This window comes from Condylura cristata, unplaced genomic scaffold, assembly GCF_000260355.1.
Source record: "Condylura cristata isolate star-nosed mole 26May11 unplaced genomic scaffold, ConCri1.0 scaffold00002, whole genome shotgun sequence".
Lineage (NCBI taxonomy): Eukaryota > Metazoa > Chordata > Mammalia > Eulipotyphla > Talpidae > Condylura > Condylura cristata.
In genome coordinates this window covers 9,364,164-9,388,517 of record NW_004567103.1, presented here as the reverse complement: position 1 = coordinate 9,388,517, position 24,354 = coordinate 9,364,164, and the positions used below count along the sequence as shown (strand labels likewise).

At 40.6% G+C, this 24,354-nt stretch overlaps 1 protein-coding gene across 1 annotated transcript in view; it reads right to left on the bottom strand.

Annotated features, from left to right (window-relative positions):
* FARSB (phenylalanyl-tRNA synthetase, beta subunit) overlaps positions 1–21,978 on the bottom strand; it is a 63,962-nt gene extending 41,984 nt beyond the window's left edge. The window contains exons 1-13 of the mRNA XM_004674240.2: positions 21,908–21,978; positions 15,610–15,665; positions 13,203–13,357; positions 11,616–11,685; positions 10,664–10,779; positions 9,431–9,581; positions 7,559–7,667; positions 6,956–7,026; positions 5,293–5,354; positions 4,362–4,413; positions 1,821–1,882; positions 1,352–1,559; positions 805–885 (exon numbers count right to left, since the gene is read on the bottom strand). Of these exons, the coding sequence (XP_004674297.1) occupies positions 805–885; positions 1,352–1,559; positions 1,821–1,882; positions 4,362–4,413; positions 5,293–5,354; positions 6,956–7,026; positions 7,559–7,667; positions 9,431–9,581; positions 10,664–10,779; positions 11,616–11,685; positions 13,203–13,357; positions 15,610–15,665; positions 21,908–21,965 (1,251 nt within the window). The 5' untranslated portion in view covers positions 21,966–21,978. The remainder of the gene's footprint in view (positions 1–804; positions 886–1,351; positions 1,560–1,820; positions 1,883–4,361; positions 4,414–5,292; positions 5,355–6,955; positions 7,027–7,558; positions 7,668–9,430; positions 9,582–10,663; positions 10,780–11,615; positions 11,686–13,202; positions 13,358–15,609; positions 15,666–21,907) is intronic.
* Positions 21,979–24,354: the final 2,376 nt, after the last annotated feature.

Sequence of the window (24,354 nt, the reverse complement as noted above, 5' to 3'; positions counted from 1 at the left end):
GGCAGGCAGGGATCGAACTCATGCGGAAGCAGCTTTAGATTCTTAGTGCTGTGCTTTAACCCGCTGCGCCACCAGGGAGGGCCACAGACCCAATTTTAAGGCAGGAGTTCAGGTGGAGGGAAGGGGACAGGAGCCGCTCTCTTTGCTCGTCTTATTTTGGTTTTGCCCTACATCATTATGCTGGATATACTTGAACGTTCAGAAATTACACTGGAGACACCAAAGAAACACTCAGCACAAGAGAGAAGGGAACTACAAATTGCACACACATTTTATTCTTTCAATTGGTCAATCTGCTGGGGGAGGGGCATTTCCTTCTGATTTTATAATACAATTCATTTCCTGATTTAGGCCTTTTATGTCAGCTTTTCAACTCAAAGCAAATGTTTGCGAACATGTTCAAAGACAAAGAAGTTCAGTTTAATGCAGAACAGTCCACAGGCCCTCAACCAGGGCGGCAGCTAGTGGGCATAGTCACAACCAAATGAAGATGGAAAATGCCAACTTAATACAGTTGGTTATGAAATTCAGAGTGAACCTCAACACGTGACATGAAACGGTGAGGCAGGCTGTCAGCTGTCAGTCTAGTTTTCATTCCTTCATGACTTTCTGTGACTGAAAGCATGTATCTTCAATATTTCTTTACCACCACTTACACAATCTCAAGTAACAAAGTTCTGCTTCAAAAACCTGGGAAGTTTGGCAACCCAGGTTCTGTAAATTCAAACAAGGAATCATAGATTAAATCATTCAGAGACTCAAAATAGACCATCAGCTGAGCAGAACAAAGGATGGAAAACATACCAGAGCAAAGGTGAGCGCTTCAGTGAACCCCGCAGCTGCCATGTCGTGTCTCAGAAGTTCTGTGAGTTTATTAAGAGGAAACTGAAAAAAACAAATTGACATTATTTCCCTTCAATAAAATTATCCATTTCAAAGGAAATGACTTACACAGAACCTATCATGAAAGGAAACCACTCTTCCATGCCCATTACTGTGCCACTTCTACCCACCATCCCCTGGCCTGGGGCTGCAGGGCTCCCACCCAAATAGAGACCCCCCCCGCCCCCCGACTTTCCGCCTGGAGGCCCAGGTTGGGAAAGTAAATTCCAAGTTAGAGAAACAGGCTCCAAGCTTGAAACCTGTCTCTCTCTCAAAGGCGCCCTCGCAGGTTTTCCACTCGCGCTAATCCTGGGGCATCTGTTTCATATCCTCGCCGTAGCGGCTCTCTCGCAGCACAGCATGTCCAAATGCTGCTTAATTCCTATGTTCTGTTTTTCTCGAAGCCTTCCTGGCATTCAATAATCAGTTTCTAACAATAAGGAGTGTTTATTTAAGGGCGCAATCTTACTTGATTAGCTATGGTGTATGTTTTCGGGAGAGTCATCTGAATGTTGTTATAGCCATAAGCAATAGCTGCGTCTTCCACTATATCGCAGGCGTGGATAACGTCAGCTCTGGTCGGAGGGACTTCAATCTCAATCTGATTCCCATCGCCTATCACTTCGGACTTCAGATACATTCTAGTCAGAAGTTTGGCAATATTTTCTGGAGTTTCTCTGAAACAGGAATGTACAAGTCAAATGTCACCAGGCCTTTTAAAATATGCTTAGATTTTGCTTTTAAATATGCTACTTCCTAAAATAATCTGCCTTTGTGAATTTCATTAGACACCAGGCTTTGTAACTGATGTTCTATCATCACTTATTCTGAAGAGAGCAAATCCCTCTCCAAGCATTCTTTCAGGGAAACTTAGCTTTATGTACAGTTCATTCTTGAATTCTCTCCAACAAATAAATAAATGAAGTTTCAGAGCATACCTGATTCCAACTTTTTTGTTAATTAGATCAGCTCTCACCACCTCCTTTCGGTAAGTCAGTTCCTTAAAGAGGAAGAATTTGAAAGTTTAAATCATTCCCTTGTAAGATACAGCAAGCACTAGGTTCTTTTCAACTGGTCGCTGCAGTTTCATTACGCTCTCAAGAAAATGTTACTGACTCCTAACTTTGAAAAAAAAAACTTGGTATTTCAAAGCATTATTATGGAGTACATTACTAAACTAAAGTCATATATGAACATTGTCCTTGCCAGACAATTGGAATTGGTCAGAAATAAAATGTCAAACATTTTTCTCTTTTAGCTGGTCAAACACTAGCACATTACATCATTTCTAAATGCTAATAAATCCTGCAAAGGATTTTCATGTCATTTTATACAAGCATTTATGACTAAGAGAGTATGACTCAAGTTCACATTGCTCTACCCAGCACATTAAGTCTAAGTGTTGTAACAACATTCCTTTCTCATTTTTTTTAAAGACTTATTACTTATGCATAGAGAACTGGGGTACAGGCCAGAAGTGCAGGGGGGCTGGGGGGGTGAGAATTCACCAGAAAGAATGAGGAGCAGAACAAGCAGACTGACAAAGTATACCACTGAGGCGGACAGTGGGTGAAGACAGGAGAGGTCTGCTGCACCATGTGGTCACCTCTCTGATGGGTATCGAACTCATGCTGAAGTGACTGCGGCTAGCTTCATAGTGTTGTGCTTTAACCTGTTGCGCCACCAGGGAAGGCCCTCTCATTTTTCAGGTGGAAAAGGCTCCCAGCCCTAACTATCAATTTGCTCTGGGAGTCAACAGCCTGGGAGCATCTCTTGAATCTGACCAAACACTCCTTCAGACATTATATAACTGTCATTTTCAGCAGGAACAAACATGCATCAAAATCCAGGCTTTTCAGCACCTCTGGACATATAACTATGACTATATCTTATCACTAAATTACTCTCAATGTCTAACTGCCACTGATAAAAGATTATAAACCTAAAAACCTACTTGGACTCACGTAAGGACAATAGGTCAGAGCCTTGCTACTCAAAATGTGGTTCTTAGTAGAAGCATCATCCTCACTAGTGAAGGTCAAAAAGGCAATGTCGGGCTTTACAGCAAGTGGCAGCTACATTATACTTCCTGAATTTGAATCTAGTATGATCCAGATTCGTGGAGGTCTGATTGCATGCTAGAGTTCAAAGCAGTAGACTAGAGACTAATGGCTACAGTAGTAATAATCTTAACTATTGCAAGATTACTTACCAAACAGTAAATCTTTACAAAACAATCTAAAATACTCTTTCAAGATTGCATTAAACTCACAGTAGATACTATCAGCATTACTTTACACATAAGGAATCTGATTTTAGACTAATAACAGAGATCACAAATAGAAAGCTAATGAGCCCTCTGTTTATTCCTGTGTCTAGAAAATGCTTGCCAGGTAACAAGCACATACAACTTAATGAGGACGTGCAGTCACACATGCATGAAGCAATGATGAATGAACAGTTTAGGTAGCCTAATTCTTAACACCACTAATCATCAGTCTCTGAGACTCTCTACTACATTACCTCCTCTAGATCCTCATTTCCAATTCTATTATTTTCTTACTATATTGTATTATTGAAATATGTCAAATATATTTATCAAATACATATGTCAAATGATATCAAATGCTTGAAATACGCTATTTCATGTAAAGAAGTCACTTTTCACCAGACACTCTTTTTGTTTGCTTTCAAAGATTTACTTATTAATTTATGCAAACAAGAATTGGGGTCTAGACCAGAGGTGTTGTGAAGGGTGAAAGGATTTACCAATGACAGCTTGGGGAGTAGGACAGGTGATCTATTGAAGTACACTGCTGAGAGGAGCAACGGGTGGGTCAGGAGAGGTCTGCTGCGCCATGTGGGTCAGTTCCCTGGCCGGGGATTGAATTCACACCACAGTGACTGGTGGTAGTTTGATAGCACTGAGATTTTAAGCCCTGTACCACCAGGAGGTCCTCTAACTAAAATCCTATGTTTTGGCAATAATTATGATATACTAAACTAAATTAATCCTGTCAATACATTTCTAATTATTAATTACAATAATGACCTTCAGCAACTTAATTCAAGACTGAACAAACTAGCTAGGTTTGGAGGGATGATAAAATTTTAGTCTGTCGAAAAGTGAGACTATACATTACCCTGTTAACAAATTATTACCAAAAAAAGGCATAGGAATCAGGGTCACATAATTATGTAGTTGTGATGGATTATGTGGGCACTGAAGTTGGATTGTCTGGGCTTTAATCCTAGTTTACCTCTTATAGTAACAGGCACCTAAATACTGAAGTTTGTAGATAATTACATCTATTTCTAGGAGAAGGCATAACAGTAGCATTCACCCTCACAGGTTAATATGAAGATTATCGCATAAAGCATCCAACATAGTGCCTGGTGCAGGCAGTTAAATAGCTTGATAGACCACAACCACCCTACAGACATCACCATCATCACAGAGTCACTTCTTAAATACTTACTGGGAAGGTATGTGATTTCCCATTAGGAAAAACTACTTCAGCTGCTTCAACCCTAAAAAGAGTCAAAAAGAAAAAAAAAAGTGGGCTAGAAATGCTTATAGCTAACAAATCTTTCACTTAATCTACATTGTCACCTCAACACATTCAATATATTCACATTGCACACTGCTGTCTGGAGTAACCCTCCTAAACACAAGTTACTATCTCTTCTCCAATGGAATATGGTGCTTCCTCTCCTCAGACAACCACCACTGGATACACTTATTTCCCAGAACCGCAAAGCCCATGACCATCCTGAGTACGTGCCAGTATTGATATATCCTCTCCAGGCTTTACCAGGGTGGTGTGTCATACTGGAAACGACCATGTTAATGGATAAACACAACCACTAACATGCAAATTAATTTTTAAAAAATGGGAATTACCTTACAATGCCATGCTTTCTACAGTTACATATTTATTGTTGAATTATTAACACTCTAAACTATGATGGTAGTACAAAATAAGGGTCACACAGATTAATTTTAACACATGCTTCAGAAAAATTGCAATAATCTTATAGATATATATGGCATAAATACCTTGCTTACACTTCTCTACCTCTGCTTAGCCGTTCCTTTTGTGTTCCTCCATGTTTACATGATTAAATGCAATAATCCCAAAACACAGTGTAAAGTTCACTGCCTCCATGAGGTCTAACCAGATGCTTCAGCTAGCAGTAACTTGCCCTTACAAAAGCCAGAACATCACTGAGACTTTCTAAAGTACTTACCACTTTTTTATTTCATATATTATTTATGCATATGTCTTAGTTCCCTGAAGAGATTCTATTTTCTAATTACAGGAACCACATTTTTGCTCTTCATATTTAAGCCTTAGTGCTTTGCCTTCAAAACAAAAGGCCATCAATAATGTTGCCAAATGAACTTACGTAAATGGATTCTCACAATATTCACTGAACATGGCGACGATAATATCAAGAACTATTTTTGCCTGCAAAGAAAAATAAATATAACAATCTATAAATATACTCTCTCTTTACTCAGGTGGAAATGAATTAATATTTAATATACCTCAGTCCCCAAACATCTAAAAATGGGGCTTTATATTACATTCTAAAAAGAAGTGGAATAAAAACTTATGTTAGAGCAGGCCTGTCCTTATCTTCAGATGTTCTGCATTTATATGGTTCTCTGAGAGTTACAATCCATGACTGAGACAAATCATTTACTTCCCTCACTCTCTCCCATACATTCACCAGTTTCAAGAGCGACAAATGGCTAACTACAGGGTAAGCCCTATCAGTCTGCTAAGACTGGAGTGCCAGGTGCCTGGCTCCTTTTACCTGATTTGAGGCCAGTTACTACTTTGTACCTTAGTTTCTTCTATTTAAGTAGAGAATATAAGTTCTTCTATGAATTTATTAAATCTCTTTTAAATTAAAGAACATGCTCAGGGCCCTCCCTGGTGGCGCAGTTGGTTAGGATGCAGCACTGCAAGCTGGCTGCAGCAGCTTCAGTGCAAGTTTGATTCCCGGCCTAGAGGTGACCCACACAGCATGGCAGACCTCTCCTGACCCACCCACTGCTGCCTTCAGCAATGTACTTTGTCGATCAGCCTGTTCTGCTCCCCACTTTGTCTCTGGTGAATCCTCTTACTACCCCTGCACCTTTGGCCTGTACCCCAGTTCTGTATGCATAAGTAAATAAATCTTTAAAAATAATATGCTGGTGGCATACGCTGGTGGCACAGCATCTTAAAGCACAGCACTAAGAAGCAAAAGCCATTTCAGAGTTCGATCTCCATCCCAGAAGTGATCCACTTGGCCTGGTAGACCTCTCCTGACCTGCCCACTGCTCCCCTCAGCAGTGTACTTCATCAATCTGTCTGTTCTGCTCCCCACTCTGTCTCTGGGGAATCCTCTCACTGCCCCTGCACCTCTGGCCTGTACCCCAGTTCTGTACGCATAAATAAATAAATCTTAAAAAAAAAAAAAAGCTCAGGAAAAAATACAGTAAACTGTTGGGGTAATTTTTTTTTTTTTTAATCTACACACATACTTTATCCATATACAAGCTTTATGAAAGATGAAGTAGCTCACAATGGTCTCCACAGGTATAAGATGTGAATGCACTCTGTCCCAGTCAGATTGTCCTATCCCAGATCTTTGGGTGTTTAAACCCTTTATTAACTTGCTAAAACTTCTTTATGATCAGTTTGAAAGCTTTTAATGAGGTACACAAAATTACTGAACTATTCAGCATGTAAATCAAGCCAACTAAGAAATAATTCACATGGATCACAATCCAATTCTTACCCCAATCTTCTATAAGTTGTATCTGGCTCAATCTCTCACTAAGTTCCCTAAAGTCAAGAAACAACCTGTAATTCGTTATTACATTAATGGCACTGGAGACACAGTAGGTGCTTTTTACACATTTGTCTACTGAAAGTGTCATAAACAAAATATAAAATATCTGATTTTCTATATTTCTATGAAATATGAAATAAGCATATTTCAAAGTCTAGCCATATAGTGTTAGTCCAGAGTAAAACCTATTTTATCTGAGAGTACAAAAATAAGTTTTATTTACCTTGTTAAAGTCAGTTCCTGTGCATTCAATAAATATATTTTTAGTATTTACTGTTATTTTGGAATGATTTCCTGTAAAGAACACAAAACAATACAGTGTCAAAAAACATGGTTGCACTTAAAGACTCTACAAATTGACGCTACATTTTTAATTCAGAGCCCAACTAAGAGTTCTCCCTGGTAGCCTAGGGATTGAGTCTTAGCACTATCACCTGCATGGCTTGAGTGTGATCTCCAGCCAGGTTGCTGAACCACATATGGTGTGGCAGACCTCTTCCATCTCCCCTCTGCTCCCCTCAGCAGTGGATTTCAGTCAATCCAACTGTTCTGCTCCCCATTCTGTCTCTGGTGAATCCTCTCACCCTCCCTGCCCCCTGCACTGCTTAGCCTATACCCCAGTTCTTATATTCATAATTTTTTTTTAAATCTAAAACAAAACAGTAAAATATTGACTGAATGAAAGAACCATTAGAATAAAATTGTCAAGTCCTAAGAATCACCAATTAAGAGTGATTTGATTTAGCCAAGTACATTGAGAGTTCTAATTATAGTACTAAGAAACAGCAAAAAAAAAAAAAGCACCTGTGGATGCTTAATAACTCACCATTAATAATAGGGGGCATTGAAAGGATGACACCATTGCTATCATAGATAACTGGGTACAGAGGTTTATTTTCAATGATATGTAAATAATGTTTAAGGTGGTTGTCAGTCTGGGAAAAAGTCAAAAGAAATTAGTTTTTTATTTCTATCACTGCAATTAGTTTACATACATATTAAGTATAAAAAAAGGGAGAAAGTCAGAAAAACAGCAAGATAGCCCCAAATTGTAGAACATTCTATGCTTATAAGATTTCCTAATATAAATCAGTATCCCTATACAGCCTCATCTACTACTGGGGAGAGACAAGACTACAACTGAGTTTTTCCACAAGTGAAAAGACATTTGCAATGGCAAGCCCGAATCATCTTAAACTAAACATAAACCATCACAAAACTATTTACATAAATAGGGAGAAATGACTGCCACATCAGGCTGTGGAAGACAGTTGCTTTTTTTGGGAAGATATCCAGAAAAATACTTTTAATACTACTATCTGTTACATATGAAGTGAGAACCAAATTCCGTTCCACTGCTAGAATTTAAAATGATAGTAATGAAAGGTAGACTTTGTCATGTTTCCCACATAAAGAAAAACAGCAACGTTTTATTTCTTATACTTGTGTGAGTTTTAATTATACTCAATTATAAAAATTTTACAATGCTATGTTTTACGTTAATGATTCTCAATCTAAGCTGTCCATTAAAATTACTAAAAGAGGTAGCACAAATGTCCAAAAGTAGATGACTAGATTAAAAAGATGTGGTACACACATACAATGGAATATTACTCAGCAACCAAAAAAGAGAAACACATGTCCTTCGCAGCAACTTGGATGGAGCTGGAAAAGATCATGCTAGTGAGGTAAGCCAGAAAGGGAAAGAAAAATACGGGATGGTTTCACTCATAGCAGGAGTATAATGGATCAGGCGAGAAAATAACAAGAATAATGAACAGCTATATACCAGAGACATTTTGTGGGGGTGGAGTAGGGAATGGGATCAAAAATGGGGGGGTGGGGAGGGAAGTGCATGGAATTATGGTGATGGCACACGAATGACTTGGTGATGGGAAACCGCGGAGATTACAATTGAGATGGAAAAAAAAATGTACAAAATGATGTAAAAATAAACTATTATAAAATAATAAAAAAAATTACTAAAAGAGAATACAGAGATTCAGGACACAAAAACACTAATTCAAAAAAACTCTGCACTCCTATGTTTACCGCCGCACTATTTACAATAACCAAGAGATAAAAACCTAAAAACCCAAAACCAGATGAATGGGTCAAGAAGATGTGGTGTATAAACACAATGGAATACTACTCCGTGATTAAAAAGATAAGCTTATACCATTTGTGGTAATATGGATGGAACTGAAAGGGGTCATGCTTAGTGAAATAAGACAAAAATAACAAGAAATACTGAATGGTTTCACTATATGCAGAATACAGAGAAATCAAACAAAGAGTTAGGAAAAAGACAAAATTTGCAAGCTGACTACAGATCTGAAGCATGGGAGTGGGAGGTGGGTCCAATCAGGAGAGGGATATGCACAGGAGTCTATGGAGACAGATCATGAGGGTTACGGTAGGAGGACTCTACTTGAGGGAAGAAAGCAAATAATGTCCAAAATCTACCAGTGGTGTAAGACAAAATAATAGTAACTTTGTTTTAATTATCAAAGGTTAAAAAAGTAAAGAAATATGCCCAAGTTCCACTCTAAATCAAAAAATCAGTATGCCTAGACCAGAGCCAGACTCTGCTAGTTTATGAAAAGTACTCATTCCATTTCTCTAATTTCAAGAATTGATTCTGATGGAATTTCATGATTTACGTAGCACTATTGCACAATATAAAGAGATACTTTACCTTGTATATGTTCATCAGTTCACAGGCTGTATATTCTTTGGTCTTATTTAGAGGCTTAAATTTGATATCAGAAGGTCGCTTTGCAGTATAGGTAAATGGGCCTGATAAAGAGTCCAAATCATGGGTACCAATAGCAACTAGTACTCTCTTCCTAAATGTTGAAAGAGATAGAAAAGGAGATTTGAATATTCTAAAACATAAATTACAAAGATAACACACTACCTATTTTTAAAAATTTTAGATACTGGCCCTCCCTGGTAGCACAGAGGGCTAAAACAGCACTAAAGCCACTTCCACATGAGTTCGATCCCTGCCCCGGAGCTGACCCACATGGTGCAGCAGACCTCTCCTGAACCGCCCACTGCTCTCCTCAGCAGTGTGCTTCATCAGTTGGCCTGCTCTGCTCCCCACTCTGTCTCTGGCGAATCTTCTTACCTCTGGCCTATACCCCAGTTCTGTATGCATAAATAAATAAATCTTTAAAAAAAACTTTGGATACTTCCCTAAAATAGCTGAAATTTGTTTTCCCCTGGTTTGTCCCACTGTTCGTCTCTGACCCTGACTAGCCTTGCAATTGTGCACACTGAGAAGAACTCAGACAATTTGACCAGTTAACGACTGGGCCCGTGTCCTCGGCTAGTTTTAGTGCCCCTACTGCCCTGTATCAAATTCACCTAAGATCGTAAAGCTGCTACTAGGAAAAAAGTCCAAGAACTATGGAGAAAATATACACATGATGAACAGATGAGAAAGGAACAGCAGAAAAAAAGGAACTTAAAAAAGAAAATAAACGCATTCTAGAGATGAAAAGTAAAAGAATGGAAATAAAAAATTCAATGGACACTTCCAGCCAAGACGGAGTAAGAAAGATAGGATTCACTCTCTTGCCTGAAACAACCACACAGCAGAGGTCAGCGGGGATACATTGGACTGTTGTGGATTACTGGTACTTTGGTGGTCGGTGTGATGTAATATTCATTTGACTAGGTATGAAACTTGTACTCTTAAAACATACCCCTTGTTGTAAACATTATCTCAATTTAAAGTAATTTCTTCTCCACACACACTACTTATAAGCAGTAGCAAACAAGTGTGATAAACTCTCATTACTTATAATGAGAACGCTCTGGAAAAATCTACAGAAGAATGAAGAAGGAAGGGAGGTTAGAGGAAGGAAAAGGGACAGGAAAAAGAGAAGGAAGAAAAGGCAAGGAAGATGATGCAACCACAAACCTGCAAATGTTCTGATGTAATTTCTCTTGCAGTTCAATGAAGCTGTCGTATCGATCTTTAGTAAACTTTATATTCCGAAGAACTGCTGCGACAGCATAAGGGCGTATTTTAGCTGTCTGAAATTCATTATTTCATTAGAGATGGAAAATTCAAGGCTTTTTTCAAAATAACATCTCATAATAAAAACCCTGACATTGTCAAAATTCTCATTCAAACAAGTTTATTCATCCAGTCAACATGTAAATAAAATGTAGTGGTGATGAGAGGCAAAGTTACTGTCCTTAAAAAACTCAAATCTAACTCGTGCCTTTTGCAGCAACATGGATGGAGCTGGAAGGGATCCTGCTTAGTAAACAAGCCAGAAAGAAAAAGAAAAAATAACGGATGGTTTCACTCACAGCAGGAGCATAAAGGACCAGGGCAGGGGAAAAATGAACAACTATATTCCAGAGACATTTTACAGGGGTGGAATGGGGAATGAGACAGAAAATGGGGGAGCGGGGAGGGTTAAGTGCATGGGAATATGGTGATGGCACACAGGTGAACTGGTGGTGGGAAGTCCACGGGGATTGCAGCTGAGATGGAAAAAAGAAAAAAAATACTGTAGAGTTAAACAAACAAAAATAACAAAATCTCTTCAAAAAAACTCAAATCTGATAAGGTTTCCAAAAATGTGTTAAGTAATTAAGAAGAAATTAACCATTATATAATTTGCTTAAAGTTGATATTTCTAGCAAAGTCACCTATACCACAATTTAAATAACTGTATCTCTTCCAAAATCATTCACAGAAAAGAGCTACAGGGGACATGTACTACACCCACTTTAGCAAATGAGCAAAGAAAATTACGTTGAGCAAGAGTTAGCTTTGCTCCCGTTCTCCTCCCCACCTTATAGATCCATATGCCAAGTAGACTTTTTTAAAAAGGAAAGTAAGAATTTATCCTTATTACCTCTTCTGTGATGATCAATTTCTGGATTTCTCCATTAGGCATCACCCGTTTATACACTGGAGCCTTTATCCTAAAATAGTATTAAGACAAACTTGCTCATTATTAGCCACAAACATCTGAAAAGCTAATTCTATTCTACTAGTTGCAGAAAAAGTACAAAGTGAACCACTCTAGCCCTCTAGGCCAAGGGGTGAAGCTACAGTAAATCAAATTTTGGCTGAATATTAAAAAACTTACTTTCCAATATTTTCAGTTGTCCACAAATGGTACAGGAAGCTCTGTGGGAATGAGTATCCTACCACCAGCATGTCAGCAGAGACTAAAAACCCGTTAACTAAGCAATTATTTAGGAACATTTAAGTATCAGCTAAGGTACTAGATGAGATAATCTTTCCAATTTATTCTAACTCTGAAATTCTTAGTTTTTAAGAAAAAAAGGGCTTACTTAAAATAGAGATGGTCAGGCGCCATCAAGCCTACTGAATCAGAATATAGAAACAAAAAGCCTCGTTAAGTGGTTCATTATGCAGGCCTGGTCCAGGTAATCTTTATCACGAGGCAAGAACTGGAACCGCTGTTTTGAGTGCTTGTCTAACCTCAATGTGTTTACAATCAGCCAGGCAATTTGTTAACCGGATTGTGATTAACAGGTCCTGCGTGGAAGCTTCAATTCCACATGCCTAACAAGCTTCCAGGTGATACAGATGTTGCTTACCACAAACCATACTTTTGAGTAGCAAAGGCTGTGAGTTACTCTCCTAATACTGTCTGATCACAAAAATCATGAGGTGCCTGTTAAAAAGGAAAATGCTAAACAGGCAGGCTTGGGACACATATTCAATGGAATCATTCCTAACTCAAAAATCTAAGAATCCAATTGTCTTGCAGATAATAAACTAGGTCAGTCCCCAAACCTTAACCACCTTCACCAAATGTCTGACCATTGCACTTTAACCAACACCTAGTACTGATCATAATTTCACAGCCCATCAGACAAAATATTCTTTAACTGCTATCAACATTCTGCCTCTTTCACTTTATATACTCATTGCTTTCTATAGTTATGAAATTAAGAGTTAGAAAAGGAATTAAAAATTTTCTTCAGTATAGATAAGGAGAGTGAAACTAACATCAATTAATTTGCAAAATCTGACAGCCATCAAAAGATCTTCAGTTTGCCAATGAGGAAGCTCCACGCCCGAGCTTCCACAGGAATTCCTTTGGAGACAAGAGTATAAACTTTTATCACCTGTTTTTCCACCCAATTTTTGACAAATCCAATGATGTTATCTCTCCCAATTACTTACCTAAAAAACTAAAGAATTTAAGGAGCATTAAATTTAAGAATTTAATGTTAAATTCATTATCATTCCACTTTTAACGTATGCTCTCCAAGTGAAATGGCTCAATACTCACGCAAACGGTCAAGTGATGAAAACTTACATGAATCTCACCTGCTAGTCCCCTATCTATGCAGAACTAAAGCTGTGCACCTGTCCAACAAGTTTGTTCTAGAAATAAACAGGGCAGCCGACAGTAACAAAGAAATCCAACTTAGTGAAGTATCTGATGAACATATCCACTTACCTTTCTTTGAAGACTTGAAGTCCTCGAACCAATCCTTCCAAACATAGGAGATCATATCTATTGGCAGGGACGTCAATTTTGTAGAGAACAACATCAGAGGCCCCCTTTGCCTTTTCATTACCTTGTTCCTTACTTATAATTTCCTTCTCAGATGTCTAAAAGAAATCCCCAAAAATTAAACAAATATAAGTAAGTCTAAATTCAATTTAAAAAGCAGTCATCAGTCCTATAAAGCAGTAACTATACTATATATACACAGACTTATTATATCTGCAACCAAAATATCAGATGTCATAATCACAGCTTACAGAAAATATTCCAACTTTTACTGAGTTCCAACATCCAGCATCCTCAGTCATTGCAGAAGAGCACAAGCTACATCCCACTGGCCAAATCAAGCGTGCCACACGTCTCAGGAAAGTTAAGAGGCACACAGCCAGGGTCCATTCATCTACAAATTATCCTCATTTATAGCTGAAACTGCTGAGCTGTAACAGATAATACAGTCTACAAAGCATAAGATATTCACTATAGGGCCCTTTAAAGAAAGTCTGCCCACTCCAGATCTAAAACAAAATGAAGATTTCTAGTGGTGAACACTGTAACCCATACAGGTGTTGTTTCATGAAGGTGTGTGTTAAAATTCAGTGTTACATCAACAAAAAATGTTCCGAAAAAATTTTGGTCGTAAATGCTATGCTAAACAAAACTATGATAAATGCAAACAAGAGTTGGGTTCTAGGCCAGAGGTGCAGAGGGTAGAAGGAAGGGGGGTGGTGAGAGGATTCACCAGAAACAGTGGGGAGCAGAACAGGCAGATCCACTGAAACACACTGCTGGGAGGGAGGAGGCGACGGACAGGAGAGGTCTGCCATGCCATATGGGTAGGCTACCTCCCTGACCAGGGGCTGCAGATAGCTTCAGAGTGCTGAGACTTAATCCCCTGCACCACCAGGGAGGCCCAAGACTATAAATAGTTTTAATCCTGTTTACTTATAACTAAAGTAGTCACAATCCTGTTAGACTGTCTTTAAAGAAGTGAAGATGAAATACTCAAGATATAATCTAATACTTGAATAAAAAACCCTTACTAATTCTAAAATGATCACTTTAGCATTTTAACTAATTCTTGATCTTTTTTGTGTACTTTTATCAGGGGAAAAAAGGTCTTTCAATATGTCAAAATTTCAATATGTCATTCTGATTATTTTCATAGTTTGTATTCATAGATTTGAAAGTGTAGTTTTCATAAATAAAAGTTAAAGCAGGGCCTCGCTGATGGCCTAGGGGTTAGATGCCAGCACTATTACCCATCCCAGGCCAGGTGATCCACATGGTGATCTCCTGCCCAGCTGCTCCCCTCAGCAGTGGATTTCACTGGACCTGCCTGTTCTGCTCCCCACTCTGCCTCTGGTGAGACAAGCCCCTGGGGGAATGATGAATCCTCTCACATACACATACACACTCTACCCCCTGGCCTCTGGTCTGCACCCCAACTCTTGTATGCATAAATAAAAGGGGGAGAGATAATGTGGTAACCAGAAAAATAAAGGCATCTTAAAAGGTTACATAGCTAATAAATGGAGTTCAAACTAACTCAAATTTTTTGACATAAAGTCCAACTGTCCTTAAATATCACAAGGTCTCATAAAGTTATTAATATCAGACAACATAAACTACAGAAATCTCAGGGAACTTCTCAAACATGTATATGCTCAGTATATAAAAAAGGTCTTCCTGGAATATTTCTATAGAAGCCAAGAGGAAAAAGCAGCAGCAGGAAAAACAAGGCAAGGCAAAATGTACATTTTTGTCTGTTTGAAGATTCTTTAACTTTACAATGATATAAAGGAAGCAATGACTAGATGAAGAAAATAAAAGGCATAGGAAAAAATAACACTAGTTACCAGAGAAATGTTGTTTTAGCTATAAGTGAAATGTCTTTAAAACATAAGCATTGTTAGTATGTTTCATAAAGATATTTCTAAAATATTTTAATGGTTTTACAATCAAAAGCAGGGAAATGCTTCAATATCATTTTTTATAATAATTTTATAAGCTTAACACACACAGTAATGAATACAGGCCAGGAGGCAGGTGGGGATGGGGCCCAGAGGACCTGAGGGGGGAGCTGGAGGGCAAGGAGGCCTGGCGCCTCTGGCGTAAACCGCTTCCCATGCCCTTTCCACACGGTAACTGGCAAAGGGCACTTCACCACCGGGAACTCCACTTGAGGCAACTGAATCCAGGACACAGCAAGGACTCCTTTTTACAATGTGAAAGAAAGCACCATAACCTCTTTTAACAGAGAACACAGATATCACCATAACCCTCAAGAGTTCCTCAGTGAACCTCTGAAAAATGAATTTATAGAGAGAATATGTGAAAAAAAAATACCAATACATACAATTTCATCAAGTTCCAGACCAAATTCAAAACATAGCTCATCAAATTCTTCATCAGCTAGAAAAAAGAGAAAGAGTGTTCATTTTGATCTGTTCGGCATAAATGACAACACATTTCATTTCCTCATCAACTGCCCTATACCAAGCACTAAGCGTCAGGCACCAAATAGAATCACTTAAAAGCAAACCAAAACACTATAGCCAAAACATATTAAGGAAAAAAGCATAACTATTTTAAGGCTGATTTATTTACACTAAGAACTATAGAGTTAGGTTACCTGCACTAGGAAGTATGCATTTATTCTGAAGAAAAACCACCTATTAAGTAAGGATCCAATGTAAAGTAGACTCTAAATCCTAGATCCAACATGATGAAACAATGTTATGTAAGTTCTTTCCTTTAAGTCTCTGAGGTGGCCTAACCATTGGCCGTGGGGCCAGGCAGCCAGTTTGAAAACCGGCCACCCCACTTACTAGTTCTGAGAACTTGGACCCAATGGAAACTTTCTGATCCATAGGCCCCCCTTCATACAGTGGCATCTGACAGCCATTTCTTTAAAGCACACAATGGCTGTACAGGCTGAAAGGCATTCCTACAGATGATGGGTCTGGCACAGTGCCTCAAAACACAACAGGTCTGCAATAATTAACAATTCTAGTCCATACTTTTAAATTATACTCTATGTTGCTTTGTTAGCTGGGACAATATCCTCAGGGTTTTCTAATTACCAAACATTGAACACAAACCATTATTACTGGTATATTCTGTCTAAAAGCTGGTCTTAAGATTCCAGATACTGAGGGAGGGAGAAAAGCAGGGGCCCAATGGACTATGATGGAGAATTAATGGCTACTTTGGTGGTGGATGTAGTGTGGTAATATATATCTGAAGAGGAGTGAACCTACCGCCCTAAATTTATATGCAATGTTGTAAACCAATGTTACTTTATTTTAAAAAAGATTACTGATACAGACATTGAATTTCAGTTTAATATTCATTGAGCACCTACTATCTGCCACAGCTACCTAGATAAATAAAACATTACTTTCTCCTCAGATGTGTAAATACAATTCACAATAAGCACCAGATGCAGGAACAGCAGAGTCAAAATAATCCCCTCCACTTAGGGTCATCTAAGATTTCACAGGAGGGATGAATTTATCAGGCAGAGACTGCAGAGTGCACCAATCACACAGCAAATTTGGCAGATTTCATATAAATGAAGCATAAAGTACATGTCAAGAGGAGATTCTATGGAACAAGCAGACTGACATGCCCTCTGTTCTGTCTGCAGGCACCAGGGGACTAGAGTGCAGGACTTGCAGCTGGGCAAAAGCATGAGCAGGGCTGCATTTTAAAGAGGGGTGGTGGGGAAGGATGGACGGGGCAGGGAGGCCGCTGCCACAGTGCAGGCGAGATTGTGAGCATCACGAGGAAGCAGGCAGAGCATGAAAATGCAGTGGTAGCCTTTATAAGGCTCAACGACCAAAGGGAGGAGGGCTCAGTGAGCAAGCAGAAGAGTCTGGGATGGCCCTCCATCTCTGTACAGGGAACAAGTGGGAGCCGACGTCCTTAACTAGGGCTGGAAGTTATACCCAGTGAGCCCCACCTCCCGATAATCACACCTTTGTGAGAAACTGAGGTTTGAGGCAACAGCATGAATGAGCTTTATGCTCTCAGTCAAGCCTTGAGGACTGTGGCCCAATGATGACTTGAGGGCATCCTGAGAGACCCAGAACCAGAACCACAATGCTAAGCCACGAGTGTGTGAACTGATAAACCAGTGTGTGAACTGATAAAGGCCTCCTGTTTTACACTTCCAAATACTGGGTCATGTGCTTTGTGACAAGGGACAGCTAATACAGACTTTGATCCCACAAGTAGAGCGCTGCTGTGACAAAGCCTAACGTATCAGAAGATGGGCTTTGAGGTCAGAGTAAAAAACCTAAAGGGCCTTGAAAAATCTGTTAAAATAAAAGGCTTGGTCTCTGATGAGGATGCAGGACATAAGAAGTGAGGTGGACTTGGACAGATCATGTTTAGCCCCACTGTTGCAGCCACTTACGTGGACAAGAGGAAATGCAGCTGCTCAGTTAACACTTCTAACCAGTGGAGTATCCACTGGCTTCTTCCCTTGTGCTTCTTATGTGAGAAGAGATAAACTAAAGGAAAGACTGTTAGGCAAAAGGGACGCAGGACTAGAAGGTTTTAAAATTTCTCAGCCTCTCCAGATGTAAAAGAGTTGTATTAAAAGAAACAACTGCTGAACAAAGAACAATCAGAACATGGCTAGTAAAACACCACCCAAAGATGAAATCAAGGCGAAAAGATTCAAAGGTCAGGTGCAATTCATTCAAAAAGCACCATAGTGACATTAGGGGTGTGCCTCATAAGTCCTTTCAATCACACAATTGAGTTTAATTACAGAAAGACTATCAGCAGGAACCCAATGTACAGAACATCCTATTTCAGAGATCTGTGGACCATATGGCTTTTGCCTAATGAAATGGAAACATTCATCAAACACCCACAGTTTTTAAAAGAAATACATATGCAGGAAGATTGTAAATTTGAGTTGAAAAGGACAGAAATATGGAAATGCAAACTGGTACGACCACTATAGAAAGCTGTTTGGAAGTTTCTCAAACTGCTAAAAATATAGCTTCCATATCACCCAACAATCCCACTCCTAGGTATCTACCCAGAGGACACAAAAACATTGCTTCAAAGGTCTACTGCACCCCCATGTTTATTGCTGCTTTATTTACAATAGGGAAGACATGAAATCAACCCAAATGCCCAAAAGTAGATGACTGGATTAAACAGATGTGGTACAGATACACCATGGAATATTACTCAGCAACCAAAAAGATAAATTCATGCCTTTTGCAGCAACATGGTAGAGCTGGAAGTGATCATGCTTAGTGAAATAAGCCAGAAGGAAAAAGAAAAATACCAAATTTTTCCACTCATAGCAGGAAAGTAAGGGGTGGGGGGCTTGAGGGGGGGGGAAGCAAATTGTAATAAAGTAAAAATGAAAAATAATAAACAACTATAAACCAGAGACATTTTATGGGGGTGGGGAGGGGAAATAGGATCAAAACTGGGTGGGAAGAGCACAAGGAACTATGGTGATGGCACATGGGTGAACTAGTGGTGGGACGTTCATGGGGATTACAACTGAAATGGAAAAATGTGCAAAATGAAGAATGATGTGAAAAATAGATTAAATAAAGGACAGAACCTGGACAAAATGAAGTCTCTGAACACACCAAAATTCTATCAGTGGAAAGTAGACTGTGAAAATAAATCAGCTATAAAAGCACCCTTTTTTCACCTTCCTCTGCCAAAAAAAATTCACTCAGAGGTACAGAGAATGACCCCAGGCTTGTGCTGACCAACAATGCAGCCCGGATTCAGACGTGTTACTGGCCAACAGTTCCTTTGTGTGTCCTTTGTGTGGTAGTGTATGTGCTGCAGATAACCCATCTCTTCATTCTCGAAGGCCAAGTGTAGTTATTCTCTACCTTCAGGAAAGACACCGCCAGGGCTTCATCGGATCTGCTTAGGTGAGATTCAAGGTTCTGAGTTGCTGCTGTAATAGAATGACACTTCTGGGAGCCCTGAAAGGGAGTTTATCTGGCAGTTGGGAGGCAAATGAATCACTGGAGTCCACTCTATCAGACTGGCTCCAAGAACCAATAGCCACAGCACAGGGTAGTCCCTTCCCACATGGCGCCAGGAGCGGTCTGTGACCTAGGAATATGGCAGGGGAGGGGACACTCCTTTGGATAACTTAATAAAAACTGTGGCTTCCATCTTGAGCACATCCTGTTCTTATGGACCCCTCATTTTGCGATAAATAAGCTACCATGGTGCCATAATCTTACGGAAAGGTCAAGGTAGAGGAACTAAAGACGATGCTCTAAAATCAGCAAGGAATTGTGGCCTGCCAATACCCACCTGAGTGAACCTGTCTTTAGATTCTCCAGCCCCAGCTAGGGCTGGCACCATGATAACAACCTGAAGAAGACATCTGACGTTGGAACCGTCCAGCTAAGCGACTCCCCAATCCTTCACCCTCAAAAATCGTTAACAAATGATTGTTACTCATTTTTGAGTAACTTACTTCTCAGTGACAGATAACTAAGTAGTTATTGAACTAAGTAGTTATTGACACAACTGCATAGAACTATTAAAACATATTGAGTGCTTCATTGAATCCCAAGCCCAGGTAATTTGTTTTATTCCTTTCAGCTGTAAGGAATACAGCTTCATTGCAAAACTAGCAAAATCATGATGACTAAATCCCTTCGACAAAATGACATACCTGAGTAACTTCATCTAGCAGCACACAAAGGGGACTCAGGTGATCTTGCTGGCAATCATACCAAGGAAAAACAAGACCAGAATGGAAGAATAGTCATAATAGCAGTAAAGTGAGTGGCAATCGGAAAACTACCTGTTTTCTGAGCAGAAAGGCTTAAGGCAGAATAGGGATATAAGCCTACCAAGAGGCACAAAATGACTAGAGTAACAAAAGCCGCTTGAAAAACACCATCCATAAGCGATGGTGAAGGGGAAACCACTGGCTGGTAGGGGGAAAATGACATTTCAGACAGATAACAAGCAACTCGTGGGGCAAGGGTGGAAAAAATGGTGGACAGAAAACATGAATGAGACATTATTGGCAAACAAGAAAAAAGAAACCTTAATTAAAAAGGGGGGGGTGGAGTAAATAACAAGATGGAGACACATTTGGAAACCTGCTGTTATGCAAAGCATATTACAACTGTGATTTCAACCCAAGCAACAGTCAAAAGAATTCATGAAAGAACACAAGAAAAAAAACTAGTATTACTTTTACTTTTAACTTGTCTGAAGTACACCTCAATAACAACAGTCCTCTCAGCTGTCAGGTATTTGTGGAAAATCAAGTTCACCTGATGGGGGGGGGTTAAAACATTTGATATACACCAGATTATACATTTCACCAGTTTTACACCTGAATTGTTTCTTTTCCACAATATGGACACAGAGGTGGGAAGTGGGGTCAAGTTGGATATTTGCTTCCCATCTCGTGCAATCCAAGTATGTAATACCCCTTTGGTGAAAACTTGGTTTAGACTGATGGGTAAGAGATATAAGCAAGCATATTACAAAATAAAAAGTGAAGGGAACTACAGCTGAGCTCAGGGGGCAGGGTATTACTGTTTTTCAGACTTAGAACCTTAAGAAAAACATGGAAAATAAATGAAATTTTATAGCGTACAGCCATTAGAAACGCCTTAAAGGCTAACTTTATTTTTACAGTACTATCTTACACTAAGAAGCTGGACCTGTTAAACCAACTAGGGCTTTGTTATGTTGAGCCCTACAGCCAAAAAGAACTCTTATAAATAGGATTTATGCAAGCTGATAATTAAGGGGCAAGGCGGAAGCCATTTCAGCTGCTGCATCTCTGTACCTAGTATTTCCCCACTTTCTCCTAATGGTAGTGGCTTTAGAACTAAATATCAAACCATTATATTGCACACCTGAAACTAATAAATTACATGTCAGTTAAATCTCAAAAAGAAACATGAAGTGCAGCTTTAAGACTAAGGGCAGAATGCAGATTCCTGGTCATTTAAGTCTCAGCTCAAGTGTTAACACCCTATCTAGCGTGGGTTTTTTTTTTTTTTTTACCTTTTTGTTTCCTTAATAACATTAAGTGTTATCTGAAATCATTTCACTCCTGTGCCGGCTAATTATCGATCATCTCTCTCATCAGAATTTGAACGTGGACGTTATAACTCAACTGCACCGCTGTATCCTCATCAGTATTTAATACAGGTACTGTATTTATGTGCCTGGCATGAACGGAGCACTCAGTAAACACTTAAAGGCTGGGGAACACTAGCCTCCCGCTTCCCGTACTCAAGCTTCTCCCACACAGGGTTCCCACCGCGCTCTTAGTGTTCTGAACCATCTGCACCCGGGACGCAACCGGGGCCCCATCCCTGTGCTTCGCCCTGGCAGCGATGCCAGTGCCAAACACGCAGCTGGCGCTCGCTGCGGGGTCGCTGAATGAATGACTCGGCGAGCCACGCACGTGTGAGGGTGATGCAATGGCAGCCTCGGCGAGACCCGCTGCGGTGGCCACACCAGCCCGGACGCCGGGCCGTCGGCCTCCCTGTCAAGACCCCGTCCGCGCGGGGCCAGGAGCCTGAGCAGCAGCAACGGGACGCTACGTCCCGTCGGAGGGAGTCCCGCCTCGGAGCAGCAAAGCAGAGTCCAGACTACGGGGCAGCACTCACTGTAGGTCCGACCCAAGGCTTTGAAGAGCAGATCGCGCTTCACGCTGACAGTCGGCATGACGAGTCGGGCGCACTGCGCCTGCGCAGCGAGACAAGCCCGGACACCGCGACCACGGTGCTAGGACCAGGCCCTCTCGCGAGGGCGGCCTTGAATATCGCCGGTCTGTTTCCAACAGAAACGCCTCTCGGCTTTCCTCTAAAGTCAAGAATAGTACCTTTACTAAGCCCGGCAAATAGATACCTTGAGTAAATAACTTACAGGTTAGAAAATAAGACAAAATTTGCTAGAAAGTAGTAGCATTTGACAGGCACTAAGGTGAACAGTCGGCAAATGCCGGACGCCTGTCGCGCGAATTTGCAGCCGGCCACCCTAGGTGGGCGGGGCTATGGGGGCGGGGCAATAGGGGGACTGCGTGGGGGGGTCGGCGCGTAGTGGGCGGGGCTTCAAGCTGGCGAATCCCCGCCCGGAGGAGGCCGGAACGTGAGTGGGCGGGGTCTGAGGCTGCTGGAATGAAGGCTGTGCAGATGCCAGTATTGGTATCTCTGAGCTTTTGTTCAAGGGTCGTTTTTTTTGTTTCAGTCTTTGTTCTTCCATACAGTCTCTCAGTGTTTTTTGAATCTTACAGCTGCCCTAGAGGGAGACTTCCCTTGTTAGAAGGGAAAATACATATTCCTGAGCACTCTACCCACAGATGCTGTGTGCACTGTTCTGCCAGCAGGTTTTTTCCATCTAACAACTCTGCATGGAATAGGCTAGATAATACCCCCCACCCCCAAACGATTTTGACTAAGACAGAATCCCTCTTGACTACAGCGATGAGATTTCCTGGTAAAAAGTTGGCAGCCAACAAGCATATGAAAAAATGTTCAACATCACTTGTAAAGGGAGATACAAACTAAAACCACAATGAGATATCACCTCTCCCCAGTGAGAATGACACATCTTCAAACAACTAGCAACAGCAAATGTTGGCGAGGGTGTAGAGAAAAAGGAACTCTCCTGCACTGCTGATGGAAATGCAAACTAGTACAACCACTATGGAAAACTGTTTGGAGGTTCCTCAATCTGCTAAAAATGGAGCTTCTGTATGACCCAGCAATCCCAAAGGACACAAAAGCACTGATTCAAAAAGACACCTGCACCCCCATGTTTATTGCTGCTGTATTTACAGTTGGAAAGACATGGAAACAGCCCAAATGCACAAGGGTAAATGACTGGATTGGAAAGATGTGGTGCATATACACAAAGGAATATTACTTGCAACCAGAAAAAAATGAACACGTGCTTTTTGCCACAACATAAGAGGATGGTGCTTGGTGAAGTGGGCCAGAGAGAAGGGGAAGGATGTCAGATGGTTTCACTCATGAAGGGGGGTGTGGGGGATCAAGGGAGAAAATAATGATGATGATAGTGTACAGCTATGTACCAGGGGCGTTTTGTGGGGGTGGAATGGGAAATGGGATATAGAACTGTGGGGTGAGGGAGGTATGCTGGACTATGATGGTGGCACACAGGTGATTTGATGATGGGAGGCAGCTGAGATACAGCTGAGATTGCAGCTGAGATGGAAAAGGGCACAAAATGATGTGAAAATAAACTATTATATTATTTTAAAAAAAAGTTGGCAGCTTGACTGAACAGTCGGTCTGGAATGCCACTCACCAAGTTCTTATGGATGACTACAAAGACCATCAACATCCTGCCCCTCTGTAATTAGGAAAGAGAAGAGTCAGCTCTGCTGGTTATTATAGAAGACCCCATGTTGATTTTAAAGGCAATTCAAAAATGTTCAAATAACCTATGCTTAATGAGAGCAGTCTCTTGCTTAATCTCTTAAAATCCCTATCTTCCCTATCCCTGACACACCTTCGGACTGTTCTTTGGTTATTAACCCAGATTATGATCGCCTTCTTAAATAAATACTTTCCTCTTTTTTTTTTAAAGATTCATTTATTTATGAATACAAAACTGAGGTACAGGCCAGAGGTACAGGGACCCTGAGAGGATTCCCCAGAGACAGAGTGGGGAGCAGGACAGGCAGATTGACAAAGTATACTGCTGGGCGGAGCAGCGGATGAAGCAGGAGAGGTCTGGGACATACGGGTCACCTCCGGGGGTCAGGGACCAAACTCGTGCTGAAGTGGTTGCTGCTAGATTAGTAGCACTGCACTTTAATCCATTGCACCACCGGGGAGGGCCCTCTGGTTTTTTTAAATTTTATTTATTTGTGTATAAGAACCAAGGCTTAGGCCTGAGCTGAGGGGTGTGGGGGGAGATTGACCAGAGACAGAGTGGGAGCAGAACAAGTGGGTCTACTGAAGTACACTGCTGAGAGGATCAGCAGGTGAGAAAGGAGAGGGCTGCTGCACCATATGTGGGCTGGCTCCCAGGTGGGGGATCGAGCTCAGGCCATCCTGGTGATGGTGTTGGACTTAATTACCCGAAG